The sequence below is a fragment of the Dipodomys ordii genome, unplaced genomic scaffold, assembly GCF_000151885.1.
Source record: "Dipodomys ordii isolate 6190 unplaced genomic scaffold, Dord_2.0 Scaffold27, whole genome shotgun sequence".
In the NCBI taxonomy this organism is placed as follows: Eukaryota; Metazoa; Chordata; class Mammalia; order Rodentia; family Heteromyidae; genus Dipodomys; species Dipodomys ordii.
Genome location: NW_012267243.1, coordinates 2,814,928 through 2,831,281, shown reverse-complemented (window position 1 = coordinate 2,831,281; position 16,354 = coordinate 2,814,928). Strand labels below are relative to the sequence as shown.

The window sequence follows — 16,354 nt, the reverse complement described above, 5'->3', positions numbered from 1 at the left end:
TCCTTCCTTCCTTCCTTCCTTCCTTCCTTCCTTCCTTCCTTCCTTCCTTCCTTCTCCCCTCCTCCTCCCCTCTTCCTCCTCCCCATCCTTCTTTTTACTCCTTCTCCTCCTTCTCTTCCCTCCTCTTCTCCTCCTCATCTTCTTCCTTCTCCTCCCCCTCCTCCTCTTCCCTTTCCTTCCTTCCTTCTATTTTTTTTTTTAATTCTGCTTCTGAGGCTTGAACTCAAGCCTGAGGTGTTGACCTTGAGGTCTTTTGCTCTACCACTTTGAGCCACAGCTCCACTGCTGGTTGTTGGGTGGTTAATTGGAGATAAGAGTCTCATGGACTTTCCTACCCAGGCTGGCTTTGAACCAGAACCCTTAGATCTCAGTCTCCTCAATAGCTAGGATTACAGGTGTGAACCTCTGGCATCTGGTGTCTCAATTCTTTTTCTGTCTATCACACTGTATTTTAGTTATTGTTGAAACATGATAACTTCTTTTTTTTTTTAACATTGAATGCTATGTAGGTAAATAAGAAAAAGTGTCTAGCACTGGGAAAATTAGAGGACTATGTTAGGGAAATTTCAAAATGTGTCCTGGACTTTGGGGAGAAATTTCTATATGTTCAGGTTCTTATTTGGCTTTTCTTAGAATCAGAATGCATATATTTCTTCTTTTCCCTTCCTCTTCGTCTTTCCATTTCATTCATCCATCTACCTACCCACATATCCATCCATTCTCCCGTCTCAACCTCCATCAGTCCAACCAATCACACATCCATCCATCCATCCATCCACCACCCATATTTCCCATCCATTCCAATAACCACCGTTCCAAGCACTGTATTATAAAGTACTGTTGGAAAACCTAAGTGAGTAATGCTAGAGGGGAAACAAGTCATGCCCATAAATAATGATGACATGGGCTGGAATGCAATAAATGTTATAAGAGAGATAAGGGTGGAGTGCTAGGATCAGAGAAAAGAGAAAACTTGAAGGTAATCAGCAGGAAGTATATAATCTGATTTCTGCTTCCTGAAAAGAATACTCTGGCTAGCCTGTGGGAAATGGATTTAGAGAGAGGGAGAATAAGAGGTACCCAGCAAAGGAAGAGCAGCCTAAAGGCTGGAGATGGCAAAGAGCTTAGGCTGTTCGGGAATTAATGGAAGAGTTTATATGTGGGACTTGGTGGCTCATGTTTGTGATCCTAGCTAGCTAGGTACAGGCGAGTCTGAGAGTGAAAGATTTCAGCTTTGAGGCCAGCCTGGATAGAAAAGTTTGAGAGACCCATCTCAGAAATAACCAGCACAAACAAGGCTAGAAGAGTAATAAAAGTGGTAGAGTGTCAGCATGGCAAGTTCTAGGCCCTGAGTTCAAATACCCCTTGCCATGTAACAAAGAAAATAGATAAGATAAAGTTGGATATGTTGACATGGATGAAGTATACAAGGACTTGAAAAAATTTGTATTAAAAAAAAAAACAACTTGTGGGTAAGGGTGGTTCACACCTGTAATCCTAGCTACTCAGGAGGCTGAGATTTGAGAACTGTGGTTCAAAGCCAGCCGGGACAGGAAAGTCCGTGAGACTCTTAATCTCCAATTAACCACCAGAAAACCAGAAGTGGAGCTGTGGCTCAAGTGGTAGAGCGCTCACCTTGAGCTGAAGAGATCAGGGACAGTGTCCAGGTCCAGAGTTCAAGCCTGACAACAAACAATAAACAATAACAGCAACAAAACAACATTTTTGTTACTGGCGTTCAAGCACTGAAATATGAAAATACCACAGATTATTTGAGGGTAGAGATTCAATCACTTCGGTAAGGGCAGAAGATGTTTAAAAGTTTTGAACAACAGAAAGACAATCTGAGTCAGGCAAATGATCCTACTTATGCCAAATCGTTACTATTTCTAGTAATGGTTCTTATAGGAAATTGCAAAAGCTGCCAATGAACTAGCCTTGATGGTGAGTGTTCCAACATCATGTTCAAATCCAACCGTAGGAAATTCCTTCTGTTTTCTTTCTTTCTCCCAAGTCTACAGCTTGGAAATAGCTTTTGCCCCTTTGCTTCCTGCCCTAACCTGTCAAGTTAGTGAGGGGTGGGAGCGCTCTGCAGGAGCCCTAGGGATTCTGCAATTCTCTGCCAGGCACCATTGTTTAAAGAGGCTCCTCCAGTTTCTTTGATCTGTGGCTCTGGGTGATTGTGGGTGGTAGTGGGCGGATCGGCCCATGTCTAGCTGCCTGGCGGTGTCTCCGAAGAAACACTGTGAGGGTCAGCAACTCTGTGCTATTACAGTTATTATTATAATAAATACTTATGCGCCAGAGAAGCAGCATCTAGTGCAGCCAGACACAGTTACCACCCACACTTTGCCAGACCAACAGAAAATGCAAAAATCGGTGTAAAATGCCTCTGTTTCAGAAGTGTTTATTTAGGGCTTGAGGTGAACTTGATGAATCACATTCCTTTAGCTGTGGGGAAAATCTGGCTGGCAGTCAAAGATTGGGGGAGTTGGTGTGAAGGGACAGAGAGAAGAGAGGGAGACACCTTGAAGAGGTATCTCTAGGTTAGAGAGAATGTGATAGAAATGGACTGTCAAAGGAAAGCATTGGCTGAGGCGAAGCACCACTGAAATGGAGCTCAGTGTAAGAAGGAGAAAATCCTGCTTGGTTAGATCTCTTCAGATATGCTCTGGGTTCCGGATTGATTTTAGTATGGTATTTTTCAATGCAATGATATCTTAATGTCAGGTCTGGAACCCGTACATGCTCACAAGGAAATAGGAAAGCATAGACAACGTGAAAAGTGTTTGTGACCAAATAAATAAATAAATATTCAGTATCATCTTTGGTTAAGTAAGGTGTTAATAATTCTCTTTTTGGAAGTCTTGCTGGTATGTGAAAGTCTGGGGATCCAAGCATGTGGTACAATCCCCTTGTTAGGACAAGTGATATGTATTAAATGAAAAAAATAAGCATATATAGATACATGCTATACCAAGGACCAAAGAGGCCAAGGTCTTTTTGATCAAAGACAGAACAGAGAAGGAGAAAAAAAAGTAAGAATCAGTAAATCAAAAATCGATGATTGAGATACATTGGAAAGAAAGGGTTAAGCTACATTGGAAAGAAAGTCCATGATTGAGATACTTTGGAAAGAAAATTTACCAGAAAGGGCAAAGGAAATCTGCAACAAAATGAAGGGAAAATAGTGTCATATTGTTTTATATGAGTGACCATTTGTTAGAAAATCATCATAGCTAAAAAATTCATGGACAATGATAATAAGCCAGACAAATATCAGTATAGAAATAAAATAGAAAACTAGAATATAGGCCAGGTGTGATAGCTTATATCTGTAATCCTATTTGAGAGGCTGAGTTTGGGAGGGTTGTGGTTCAAGGCCAACATAGGCAAAAAGTTGATGACACTTATATCTCAACTAACAAAAAACTGAGCACAGTGGTATGTGTTTGTCATCTTAGCTATGTTAGCAGCATAAATAGGAGGATTACTGTCCAAAGCCAAATTGGGCAAAACTTAACTCGAGCAACAGGATTGGAGGGGTAGAACTCTTGCCTAGCAAACTCAAATCCATGAGTTCAAACCCCTGTACTGTCCAACAAAATAAATTATCTTATTAAATTAAATTAATTCAAAAGAAAATTTAAAAACCCTAGTACACATTATTCTCACCCTATAGCTTTCTCCTTTGTTTTTGTGCTGTTTTACATATTTTTTTTCTGAGTAGATATCACTGTCCTCCTATTCTCTCTAAATTACTTGTATCTTTTTGGTTCCCCTACCTCATCATGTAAACTCCAGGAGTGCTGGGACAACTACTGGTTTTCTTTGCTGCTGGATTCCAATGCCTAGAACAGCTGGACAGCTGGACATAACAGATGCCCAGTGTGTGTTTGTTGAATGAGCGAACAAATGAAAGACTGTCTCATTTCCCTGACTCAGGAATGCCCAAAGCCCTCATCTTCATCCTTCCATTCCTCACAGTTATATTGAGGACCATGATGAAAACGAAATGACATATTCGTGTGATTTGCAGCTGGTTCAAAGTCTGGAAGAACAGCAAGAAGTTTGTAAGATGAATGTGGCAAAAAAAGTCCAGACACTTAACTGAACAAGACTAACAATTATAAAGGAAGGACAGGATGGATGATAAAAACAATTTAGAATTTCATCTTGTTTCAAAATCCATTAGGGACTTGCATTTAGGCCGATTACTCTAAATAGTCTAAGTTTCTAAAAAAGGTCACATGGTCAGAAGCATTTCCTTGGGGAATGGAGAGGTCAGTTCCTGGTGAAGATTTGCATTTTTAGGGCATCTCCATATTGTAGGGATGCTTGGAGTCCTCTCAACAGTAGAAACACATCTATAGGTTTCTTTATTTTCTTTTCCTTTTCTTTCTTTCTTTCTTTTTCTGTTAATGTGGTACTGAGGAATTGAACCCAGAGCTTCATGCATGCTAGGCAAGCACTCTACCACTAAGCCACCCTTCCCAGCTCCTCTATAGGTTTTCAAAAGAATAGTCAATCTCATTGAGTACTGGTGGCTATTCAGAAGGCAGACACCTGGAGGATCACAGTTCGAAGCCAGCCTGGGCAGAAAACTCCTGGAGACTTCTCTCCAGTTAACCCACAGAAATCTGGACTAGAGGTGTGGCTCAAGTGGTAGAGCCACAGCCAAATAAGTCAATGGGTCTAGTTAACTCCAAGTAATACCAACAACAGCAACAACAACAAAAATCATTTTATTTGAAAACCATTAAGTAGTTTCTATACACTGGGTCCTATATGCATCCCAGGTCTTTATTTTTTCCTTTTCTTTAGCATGAGACTTTTTTTTTATTGACTATTAGAAGTGTGAGGTCAAGAATAAGGATTTGCCTTTTTGACACAGCTCTGTTTTAAAAGAATTGAAAATGGGCCAATATTAATAATGAATTTCATATACAAAGTTGATGTGTGTCTTCCCTAAAAGAAGCAAAATGGAAGAGCTGAGGCTATATGTCAGTGGTACAGCACTCACTTAGCATGCAGGAGACTTTGGGTTTGATCTCCAGTGCCACAATACCCAAGATGATGTAAACGGAGACGCTGACTGTGTTAGATACCCACACCGTGGGGTTGCAGGTGGCTGGAGGTGGCATGAGGGCTCTCCCTCTGTCCTTCTGCATAGTGTCCCCAAACTCCCCACTACCTTACTCCTAGCCTGGAGGTACCTTTTGGCAACTAGTGAGCTCATGGTAGCAGTTGAGTAGAAATTGGTTCCAAATTTTAAAAAGAAAAGACCACACACAAAATGTATTGTGCCCATCTTAATAAGACCAGTTTCAGAAATACTCTAGAATTTTAAAATATTAAAGTTTTTCCCCCTAGGTGTTGGGCATGGTGGCCCACACTTATAATCCCAGTTTCTGGAAAGGTAGAGATTGGGGAAATTATGGCTTGAGATCAGTCTCAGCAGATAGTTAATAGGACCCCATGTCAGCAACTAAGACAAGCATGGTATTGTACACTTATAGTGCAAGCAATACGGGAAACAATAGGAGGATTATGGTCTGAGGATGGCCTCAGGCAAAAGTGTGTGATTCTATCCCCAAAAATAACTAAAGCAAGACAGGGTTAGGAGTGTGACTTAAGTTGTAGCACACCTGTCTAGCAAGTACAAAGCCCTGAGTTCAAAATAGCTTTTATCCTTAGTGGGAACAGATAATCAATCATTGACTTTAGGGAAGTTAGTCTAAATTGGAGGATGTGTGTGTGAGAGAGAGAGAGACAGAGAGAGACAGAGACACAGACAGAGACACAGACAGAGACACAGACACAGAGAGAGAAAAGACAGACACACGCAGAGAAATATTCTTTCAAATATACATTGGATGATGAAAAGAACCACTCCATGCAAAAGAAGTGTGGGATGAGCTGTCCCCTCAGTCTCTGGGTGTGAATTTGGAAGTGCAACCTTGAATTGCATGCAGTCTAGCTTGGTAATTTGAGAGCAGTCTTATGGAGTTTTGTCGCATGCAGTAGAAACTAGCAGGGCCCACACACTGCCCATCTAAGGCCTATGCATGTGCTCACTCTGCCATACAGCCCTTGGCTTGAAAGGAAATCCATCTGGGGACAGGGATTGATTTAATAATAGGTCTGTGACCTGTTGTGCAAGTTCTGGGGTGAAGATGCTGGAACACAATGCAATTCCAGAAAGCTGGGAATTTAAAGGAAAAACATCTTCCTCCCACCCCCAAATTGAGGTTTAGAGGTGAAAAACAAGAGTGGGTTTAAAATAATGATAACAAATTTGGCTAAAAGAATGATTGCTCTGGAGAGCTGTGTTTGAGCCATCCTTATGACGTTACCGATACCTAGCAAAACTGTGTGCATGTTGAGTCAGGCTCTGGTGGCTCCTACCTATAATCCTAGCTACTCAGGAGGCTGAGAGCTGAGGATTCTGCTTCAAAGTCAGCCTGGATGCACAAATCAAAGAAACTAACCAGTAAAAAACCAGAAGCTGGGCTGGGAAGGTGGCTCAGTGGTAGAGCACTTGCCTTGCATGCCTGAGGCCCTGGGTTTGATTCCTCAGCACCACATAAGCAAAAAGGAAAAAGCTGGAAGTGGCACTGTGGCTCAAGTGGTAGAGCACTAGCCTTGAGCTGAAGAGCTGAGGGACAGTGCCCAGGCCCAGAGTTCAGGCCCCACAACTGGACCCCCCCCCCAAAAAAAGCCAGAAGCTGTGGCTCAAGTGGTAGAGTACCAGCTGTGAGAAAAAAATCCAAGCAAGAGCATGGGGCCCTGAGTTAAGGAACCAGTATTGGCAATCTCTCTCTCTCTCTCTCTCTCTCTCTCTCTCTCTCTCTCTCTCTCTCTCACACACACACACACACACAATGGTGTCTAGGTGATCAGTGGAGGAGGCTCACAGAGAGCACCGACCGGTATATTTAGTCTATGTAATGGGCATAACCTTGGATTCGGTAGAAATTTCACAGCGCATGACAGCTGTGCAGTCCATCTGTTGGAGATTCAAACAAAATCAGTTTCACAAGCATTAGTTGGGAAAGATTTAGCTTGGCACAGAAAAAGTCCTGGGAGTTTGAATTGAGTGTAAGTTTAATATGTTGTAAGTTTGATGAAATAGTCCTCCTTCCTGGAATGAAAATATCCAGTCTCGCTACAAGCTGAGCCAGCCACGCTGGAAAAAGCATAACCAAGTCTCATTATTTTAACAAGGATAGTAAAAATTGGGTGGGTAGATTGCCAGGCAGTCAGCCAAGAAAAATCTAGAAATCATGTCATGGACATGGTTGAAAGACCTAGAGGTGACAAATGTACAGTTTAACCTGAGGAAGTGAAAACTAGGGAGGGATATGGTATAGTTTTCCAGATATTCAAAGGCTTCACTGACATAGGCTTTGTAGAATGTGCTTCTAAGGCCTGTGTCATTTGAATAAATGAATAAAGAGAGAGAGAGAGAGTGTGTGTGTGTGTGTATAATTGTATGTGTGTGTGCATTTTTTGGAGTGTGTTGTACATACATGTCATTTTCCAGGGAAGAGGAAAAAGACTTCATGGTGAAAAATCACAGGGAGAAGAGTAGGTCGATAACTGTTTAAAAGTGACTTGTAGCTGGGCACCAGTATGCAAGTTTATAATCCTAGCTACTCAGGAGGCTGAGATCTGAGGATTGCTGTTCAAGCCTGAGCAGGAAGACCCATGGGACTCTTATTTCCAATTCCAAAAGCTAAAAGTAGAGCTCTGGCTCAAGCTGTAGAGCCTTAGCCTTCAGCCCAAAGACACACTCAGGTGCAAGCCCCAGGGCAGGCATCAAAGAAAAAATAATGACAATAACTCTAGTGCCAAGTAAGGAACAACAGAGCATTTTACTAGATTAGGGTGCGTTCGTGAAGAGCTGAGAGAGCTTCTTTTAGCTTTAAGAACCAATGCTAGCATAGAGTCCTGAGGAGATTAAAAATGAAATGTGAAGGCTTGGGAGTCAGACAAATTATATCTTTTTTTTTTTGGAGCAAGTTATATCTGTGCTATTTAGCTGTGCAACATTAGGCAAAATACCTACCCTCTATAAGTATTCATCTTTTCCTGTTAAAATAGTTTTTTTTTAAACAAAAACACTTTATGCTAAAAATGTTCCTTTTGGATAGGAGGGAAAAATAGGGAAAAGCATGAGAGAAGGGGCAACATTGTCCAAAAAGCAATGTACATAAGTCATTACCTGATTTATGTAACTGGTAACTGTACCCTCTCTGTACATCACCTTTATGACAATATTTTTTAAATGTTATCCTTTTGGGAATTAAATGAGTTATTAAGCATAAAAGCGTAAAGTGGGCCCTGGGGAGATGTAACCAACTCTGGGAATAGTGACCTCATAGTAACAGAGAGAGAGTTGAAAGATCACTGTAAGGCAACCCTCAGGAAGTCTGAGAAATTGACTTGGTCCACAACCATCAGAGACAGTGTGTGTGTGTAGCAGAAAGAAAGTTTCTTCAGGCAGAGTTTCAAGCTCCCATCTCTCCACTGGGTCAACTTACTTCACCTTTCTGAGCTGCTTTACCTGTCTCCTGGGAAGGTGGACTAGCACTCAGAAAGCCACTGGTATTCTTCTCTGTGGCTCCTCCTGACAGTGCAGAGAGGCAGATGTAGAAGAAGAAACAAGATTCAGAATGTTGGTTTGTCCAAAGGGCTGGGCATGTAGCTCTATAGCAGCTCACTTGCCTAGCATGCGCAAGGCTCTGGGTTCAGGCCCTAGCAAACTGCTGTTGACTCAGTCCTTTTGACTTCAAGGTCCATCATCTTTGATGGATCTTGTGGTTGCTGTTGTTCTACTAGCTTCAAATTGTTGTAGAGTAGGGTTTTAATTTTACATAGCCACTTATGCATACACTGCACTCTGATCAGTGTCACCCTTCCCCTGCCCCATCTATTCCATCCCTCTCTGTCTCTTCAAGGTTCTTAGTTCCATAGTCTCATATGTATGTCGAAGGTTTTTCCTTTTTCTCTTCTAAAACATGATTGAAGCTTTCCAAGTATCTACTGGCATGCAGGTAGTAAGTGTAATGTTTCCATAGGTTACTGCACTGCCTACATTGGGTCTGAATGGAGATGGCAGGCCCTCCATGGTCTCTTCAGAATAGCCACAGGATGAACCTTCCCTGTGGAAGGTCATTCTTGACTGGACTTTGGCTCTCTCTGATACCTGGCTTTGAGGTGGGGGGATGTACAAGGCACAATTGGGGGAGGAATAGATGTCTTTCTAGATAGTCACATCTGCTCTGTCCTTCATCATCTGTTTTGGCACGAACATTGTATACCTTCAATACTGAACAATGTGGTACCAATACTGAACAATGTGGTATACAGTTGCTGTGCATCTTGGATACAATTCATTGCTAGATCCCCGGAGCTCATGGCTGGTGGTCCTCAGGTCTTTCTCAGTCTGTAGACTTGTCTTGTTGGTTTGCACAATCTTATTCTTAAACTTTTATTTTATTGTAAAGATGCTGTACAGAAGGGTTACAGTTACATGAGTAATGAGTACATTTCCTATTGAGCATTGCTACCCCCTCCTTTGTTTTTGCAGTCTTTTAAAAGCACATTCCTTGCAGACATTTAGATCATGAGTTTTCATGTAAAAACATATCATTTAAGATGTTTGGCTTCTCTTAAGGGATCAGACAGTTTGCAATCATGACCTCTTGCCCTTCTAAACAACAGTCTTCCAGCACCATGTAATAGCTGTTCCCTTCAGATGGGGGCCATGGGGCCCCCATCCATGTCACCCCCTTTCCTTCTTCTGTCAGTTATTTTAAGTTAAAATGTAGCACTCATGCATGGTCAAGGTTAATAATAAATGCATCTGGGGGACAGCCTTGCTGACTTGTTGTCTCTGATGATGTTTTCTTTCCCTCCTCCCCAGTCTGTGACTGCAACGGGAAGTCCAAGCAATGCATCTTCGAGCAGGGGCTTCACCGACAGACAGGCAATGGCTTCCGTTGCCTCAACTGCCAGGACAACACAGATGGTGTTCACTGTGAGAGGTGCAGGAAGGGCTTCTACCGACACCGGGACAGAGACCGCTGCCTGCCCTGCAACTGTCACGCCAAAGGTAGTGGAAAGACGAGGGAAGGAAGAGGGAGATGGAGAAGAGAGGAGGAAGGAGGAGAGAAGCCATATGCAGGGGAGGAGGGGAAAAGAAGAGGAGGAAAAAGAATGAAAGAGAAAAAGAGGATCAAAAGGGACATGTTCAGCCTTGGAAACAAACAGTTGGACACTAGACATTGGTCTTTTGAGCAACTTAAATCTCCAAGACAGTGTGTTTCTCTTAAATTGGCATTGGTGGTAGCTGCTGCGTAATAAGATCTACTGGCTTGAATTAGAGTACTGAGAGTCACTTTTTTTTTTTTTTTGTACCAAGGATTGAACCCAAAGCCTTGTGCATGCTGGTCAAGTATTCTATTATCATGCTACATTCCTATCTCTTTACTATCACCACCATACCCAGCAGAGTCATATTATTAAAATCCAGGTAAATCCAGGTAAATAATAGTCTTTGCCTTGGTTATGAAGGAAGCTTTTTCTCTTCCAAATATAGCTCCTCAAATCCATAGCTGTCCCTGTGAGTAACCTTTTGGGGAGGGGAAGAAGGGATTAGAAAGATATTTCTGGTCTAGCAAGATTCTCTCAGTATGAAGTCGTAACAAAACAGACAAGTAAGAAGAGTAGAGCGTGCACAGTTGTTAACAAGGGAAGATAAAATAACCCATGGGAATAACTTATAGCTATACAGTCTCCTATAGCAACTCACAATAGTGAGTTATAGAAAGCTAGCTCTTCTTTTAAGTGGCTTGACTGGTACCTATAGTCCTAGAACTATAGAGCTTGTCGAGACAGAGAACATGCTGTATTTACAGTTCTGTAAGTAAGCTGAGATTGTTTTGAGAACCTTATTCTATTATCTTCCCCTCCCCCAAGTGATAGGAAAGTTCATTAGGAAAGAAATATGGCAAAGAAAGTAGATTATATGGCATGATGCCATCGCAAGATGGCACTTTAGTTTATCTTCAGCCATCTCCAGGGTATAGTGTGAGTGTTAGGTTTTAAGTAGAGAAAGAGTTAGGGGCAGGGGACAAAGGCATGCATGACTTGTGTCCCAGTTACAGGTGTGGGCTGGCTGACAGTCATCTCAGTTATGGTTCTCTCAGGTTCTAGAGAAGTTGTTATCACTGTGATTACTTTAGGGGAGCAATCTGGTTCCATGAGATTCAGTCTGATCATTATTGGTTATTCTGGTCATTTGAGGTGATCTGTCCTGCAAGGCTCTGCTGTTCTCTACGGGTAGTTTTAGTTCTTGTGAGATTCAGCTCCTGGCTCTGGAAACTGCTGCTGAGCAAAGAAACTGGATAAGCAAGCATCAGCCAGGCTGCTTTCTGTGTGCAATTTCAGGCTAGCCCAGCAATGGGGAATCTCGAGAGCTCTTTTGAGGAAAGGAAAGGTGTTGGAAGGCCTTGTGAGCAGCCTGGCAGGATGTGGTGATTTAGCTCTGACATGGTGGTGAATGTGTTACTCAGCAGGCCCTTTTGCTAGGTACTTTTCATTTTGTATTTTTTTTTTTTTTTTGCCAGTACTGGGAATTAAACCCAGGACCTCAAGCTTCATCACTGATTCATTAACAGTAACCTTCTGAAGAAGGTATTATTATTATTTTATTCCATTTTACAAATGAGGAGAGGCTTAGGGAGAAAAAGAAAGTTTGTTCAAGGTTGGGCAGATGCTCTCACCTCTTGTTGCTCCGTATTTGCATCATTGTATCATGTAGTGACAGAATGATGTTTTTTGTGAAGCACATGGTAGATAGCTTAGTGAGTTGTAGTTCCTCATCATAGTTTCTCTCTCTGTCTCTTTCTCTCTCTCTCTCTCTCTCCTTTTCTTTTGGTGCTGGTACAAGAGCTTGAACTCAGGACCTGGGCGCTACCCCTTAGCTTTTTTGCTCATGGCTGGTGTTCTACCATGTGAGCCACAGCCCTACTTCGATTTTTGGTAGTTAATTAGAAATAAGACTCTCTTTTCTAGCCTGGCTGGATTTGAACCTTGATCCTCAGATCTCAGCCTTCTGAGTAGCTTGGATTATAGGCTTGAGCCACCATAACCTGACTATTTTTTTTGCTCTATTAGAGTGAAGGTCAAGGTTTCAGCCTCCTGGAATTCTGTGAATTATAGTCTGGTATGGAAGAAACCACATAGGTCAGATATATGGTCTAAAACTATTTATTAACTTATTACCATCTTCCAATTGGTTGTGGAAATATACCTTCTTTTTTCTTTCTCACTTTCTTGTGCCCATACTAAGGCTTGAACTCAGGGCCTCTCCCTTCTAGATTGACTTTTTCAGCTCACAGCTGGTATTCTGCCACTTGAGCCACATCTCCAGTTCTGGCTTTTGGTTAATTGCAAAGAAGAATCCCAAGGACTTACCTGCCTGGACTGGCTTTGTGAACCACAATCAGCACATCTCAACCTCCTGGGTAGCTAGGATTATAGGCCACTGGCACTTGGCATTGTTTTTGAGATGGCATATCATTTGGCATTGTTTTTGAGATATCATATGTAGCCTGGGCTAGCCTAGAATGACTTAGAATCCTCCTTCCTCAGCCTCCTAAGTTCTGGATTACATGCCTCACCACCATACTCAGCTGGCATTTAATGTTTTAAAACACTTTTTAGAAACATTTTTAAACAATAGGGCAAACTGACCTAGAAATATACAGCCTAAAGTCTCACAGCAAAGAGCTAAAGTTGTTACCTAGATCTTCTTCCTGAGAACAGCATCTTCCTGTTCCCTTCACATAAGAGTGCTGTCCTTTATCCCCAAAGGCAAACAATGAGGTGTGCACGGAAGCATGCTAACATCCTGGCTTTGTAGAAACATTGTACATGCTGTGCGGGCCTCAGTCCTCCATACAGCCTGAAGGCTGTATGTGTGAACACACCTCATCCCCCTGTGGGAGGGAAGAAGAAAAACTGAAGCTTCAGAGTCCACCTATTCAGGTTTCAAGACACTTCAGTGGCAGAGTCACACCCCCTGGCCATGCTGTCCTGAGCGACACATCGGCCACACAAGTCATTAAACCAGCAGCACGCATTAACTTCCTTGGTGAACATTCAGTCTCCAATCAGCTACAAGGTAATTTTCACTTTCAGGGAGTAGCTAGAGGGAATTTGTAAGATAGCACTTTCCAACGCAGAAAAACATATCTTGCCACCAAATAGTCTCAGTCTATGAAAGGCAAATGAAGTCAACAGTGTTAATAGCTCCCAAAGTGCTCAGAGATTCTGGACGTTAATTTCTTATAGATTTAACAGCAAGGGCTTATTTTTAGGCAATGAGTGTATAGTCTCAGCCACAAGGCTGAATTGTCTTCATTTTAACCACCAGTTTAAGCCCTGCTAGCCTTAGAAATTCACTGTGTTTTCCTGTGTGTTTTGAACCCTCGTGACACCCAAATTCTTGAGTTCTAAGGGGACACCTTCACCGGAGAGAGGAATGTTCAGTTTATAACAGTTGAGCTTGAACATACTTTTAAATGCAAGTGAATATATGTATATTCTTACATATGTTTATTTACATGATCTCAAAAGGAAACACATTCTTGCTTTCAATTTGGAATCTTTTGTTTCCTTCAGTGTGGAGGATTGAACTCAGAGCTCAGGATTGCTAGGCAAGCCCTCTACCACTTGAGTCACACTTGCAGGTCTTTTCATTTTAATTTTTCATATACGTTTTCACAGTTTTGCCCGGGTTAGTCTCCAAATACAATCACCTTTGCCTCCTGAGTAGCTGGGATTACACTACTAGCTACTGCCACATACTAAATACTGCCAGAGGATAAATATTACTAAATATAAACTATTATAAAACTTTACCAAGTCCTAAAAGTTATGTGGACTAAATCTACCTAAATGTATGTAGATTAAACTTTCAAAGTACTTACTACAAACTTGAACCAGGTAGCAAGCTGTTGTTCATTTATTCTTTAGATCTGTGAGTTCACAATCCCTAAGGCTACCTCATGATGTAGGAGTTGGAACAGGTGCTTTTAGTCAAGTGGGGCACTTTAAAGATACAGTTTTAAAGGGTGCTAGTAGCTCACTCCTGTAATCCTACCTACTCAGGAAGCTGAGATCTAAGGACTGCAGTTTGAAGCCAGCCCAGACAGAAAAGTGATAGAGTGCTAGCCTTGAGCAAAAGAGTTCAGGGACAGCACCCAGGCCCTGAGTTCAAGCCCACAACCAACAAAAACAAAGAAGAAAAAAGATCTAGTGATACTTCGTTGGTTATGTAAAAACATAACAATGAATATTTGTTGAATGACTGAAAAAGCGAATGATGAACTGTTTTAAATCCAGTGATACTATTTTGGAAGTGTTGGAATGTGAATCAGTTAGTTGAGTTTGCATTCAGAGTCTATGAACATTTCCATGCTGTCTTTGTAAAGCTTGCAGGGGCCTTAGAGATAATGTATTAGCACAATGAAGACATACTTCTAATATATTAGTGTAGTCTAAACTATCTACTATGAATTAGGCACACTGTGTGTGTCAGGCCTGTAAGGTATGTGTTGCTACACTCATTTAAAAGAGGTGATTACTAAATGAGTTGCTCAAGGGCACGTGGCCATCAACAACTGAGCTCTCCTCCATTCACCAGCTACCTTTACAGAAGTGTCCTGTAGATAGCATTCTGTGAATCACTGTGCCTCTCAAAATAACAATCAACATTCCTGCAAGTACTATCTGAGAATATTAGCATTAAAAAGGTCAGCAAGCTTCTTGCTTACTAGATATATTACATTAAACATTTTCTTTTTTTTTTTTTTACTGTAAAACTGTTTAATTCTAAACATTAAACATTTTCTACCAGAGTTTGTAATACCATTTCTCAAACTCTTATGAAACATTGGGTATTTGGGCTGGGCATTGATGGCTTATGTGTTCATCCCAGCCTCTCAGAAGGCTGAGACTTAATGAATTTCTTTTAAAAACCAGTGAGCTATATGCTTCTTAGTGACAAAGAAGAACTCATTTTTATGAGTAGTTTCCTGGCTTTTCCATGAATTAGAACTCCTCAGTTGTTAAAATGGTGTGGTGTATGCAGATAATCCAAGCCACTCAGGAAGTAGAGACAGGAGAATCAAGGCCAGAAGCCAGCCTTGGCAAAGATGTGAAGACTCTCTTTGAAAACAAACTAAAAGCAAAAGGACTGGAAAAGCATAGTTCAAATGGTAGATATCTTGCCTAGCAAGTACAAGGCCCCGAGTTCAATCCCCAGTACTGCCAAAACAAAACAATATAAACAAACCAACAAAAAATTCCCTCCTGGGTAGAAGAACCCTCCAATGATGGGAGCAGTGGTGGGTATTACTCAGTGCCATGAGGTGGCAGTTGCTTCTCAATGCCTTGTTAACTCCTTTTCCCTTTCCCCTACTTTGTGGGTTACAGGTTCTCTCAGCGTTCAATGTGACAACTCTGGACAGTGCAGCTGTAAGCCAGGTGTGACAGGAGAGCGATGTGACCGGTGTCTGCCAGGCTTCCACACACTCACGGATGCTGGATGCACCCCAGACCAGAACCTTCTGTGAGCACCCACCCCCACCATTGCTGTTGATCTTGGTTATTGGTGACCTTCACTTACTGCACTTAGTGCTTTGTGTGGGTTCTTAAATGTAACCCTCACACTATACTCATTATACTCTTTTTTTTTTTGGACTGGGCTACAGTTTGAACTCAGGACATCAAGCTCAAGCTCTATACTCCAGTTCTTTTGTTTTTAGTTATGTTCAGTTAGGTTCAGATGCTTTTTAATCCAGGGCTAGCCTTGGATCACCATCTTCCTACCTATTTCCCTGGCACAGCTGGATCATAGGCTGGGCTGTCTTTGAACCTTAGCCTTCCCAATCAATAGCTCTTAAGTCGCTGGAATTACAGCTATTCCCAGCTCTGTATTCATTTAATTAATGTGAAGTTGTCCAATATTACTTGTGATGGGGAGCCCACTTTGGATACCCAAAGTTTTGGCTCCTGAACCTTTGTTCTTTACCCTGATGGTTTCCTCCCTTACAAAACTAGACTCTCTTACAAAACATCCTTCCTCAGGATCCACAAGGCCACAAGGAGCTTGGCCAACATAGAACTTTTTTGTGCATTATCTTCATCTCCATTAGTTTAAAACATCTTCCATTATCTTTCCTCAAACTCTTTTGTGGAGAAAGATGGCAATACATTATAAATCACATCATCAATCTGCAGAGATGCAGAACCAAAGGTAAGTAAAGAATGATCTAGA

The 16,354-nt window shown here is 41.7% G+C and overlaps 1 protein-coding gene across 1 annotated transcript in view; it reads left to right on the top strand.

Annotated features, from left to right (window-relative positions):
• Lamc2 (laminin, gamma 2) overlaps positions 1–16,354 on the top strand; it is a 67,296-nt gene that overhangs the window by 16,448 nt on the left and 34,494 nt on the right. The window contains exons 3-4 of the mRNA XM_013015506.1: positions 9,932–10,120; positions 15,511–15,646. Of these exons, the coding sequence (XP_012870960.1) occupies positions 9,932–10,120; positions 15,511–15,646 (325 nt within the window). The remainder of the gene's footprint in view (positions 1–9,931; positions 10,121–15,510; positions 15,647–16,354) is intronic.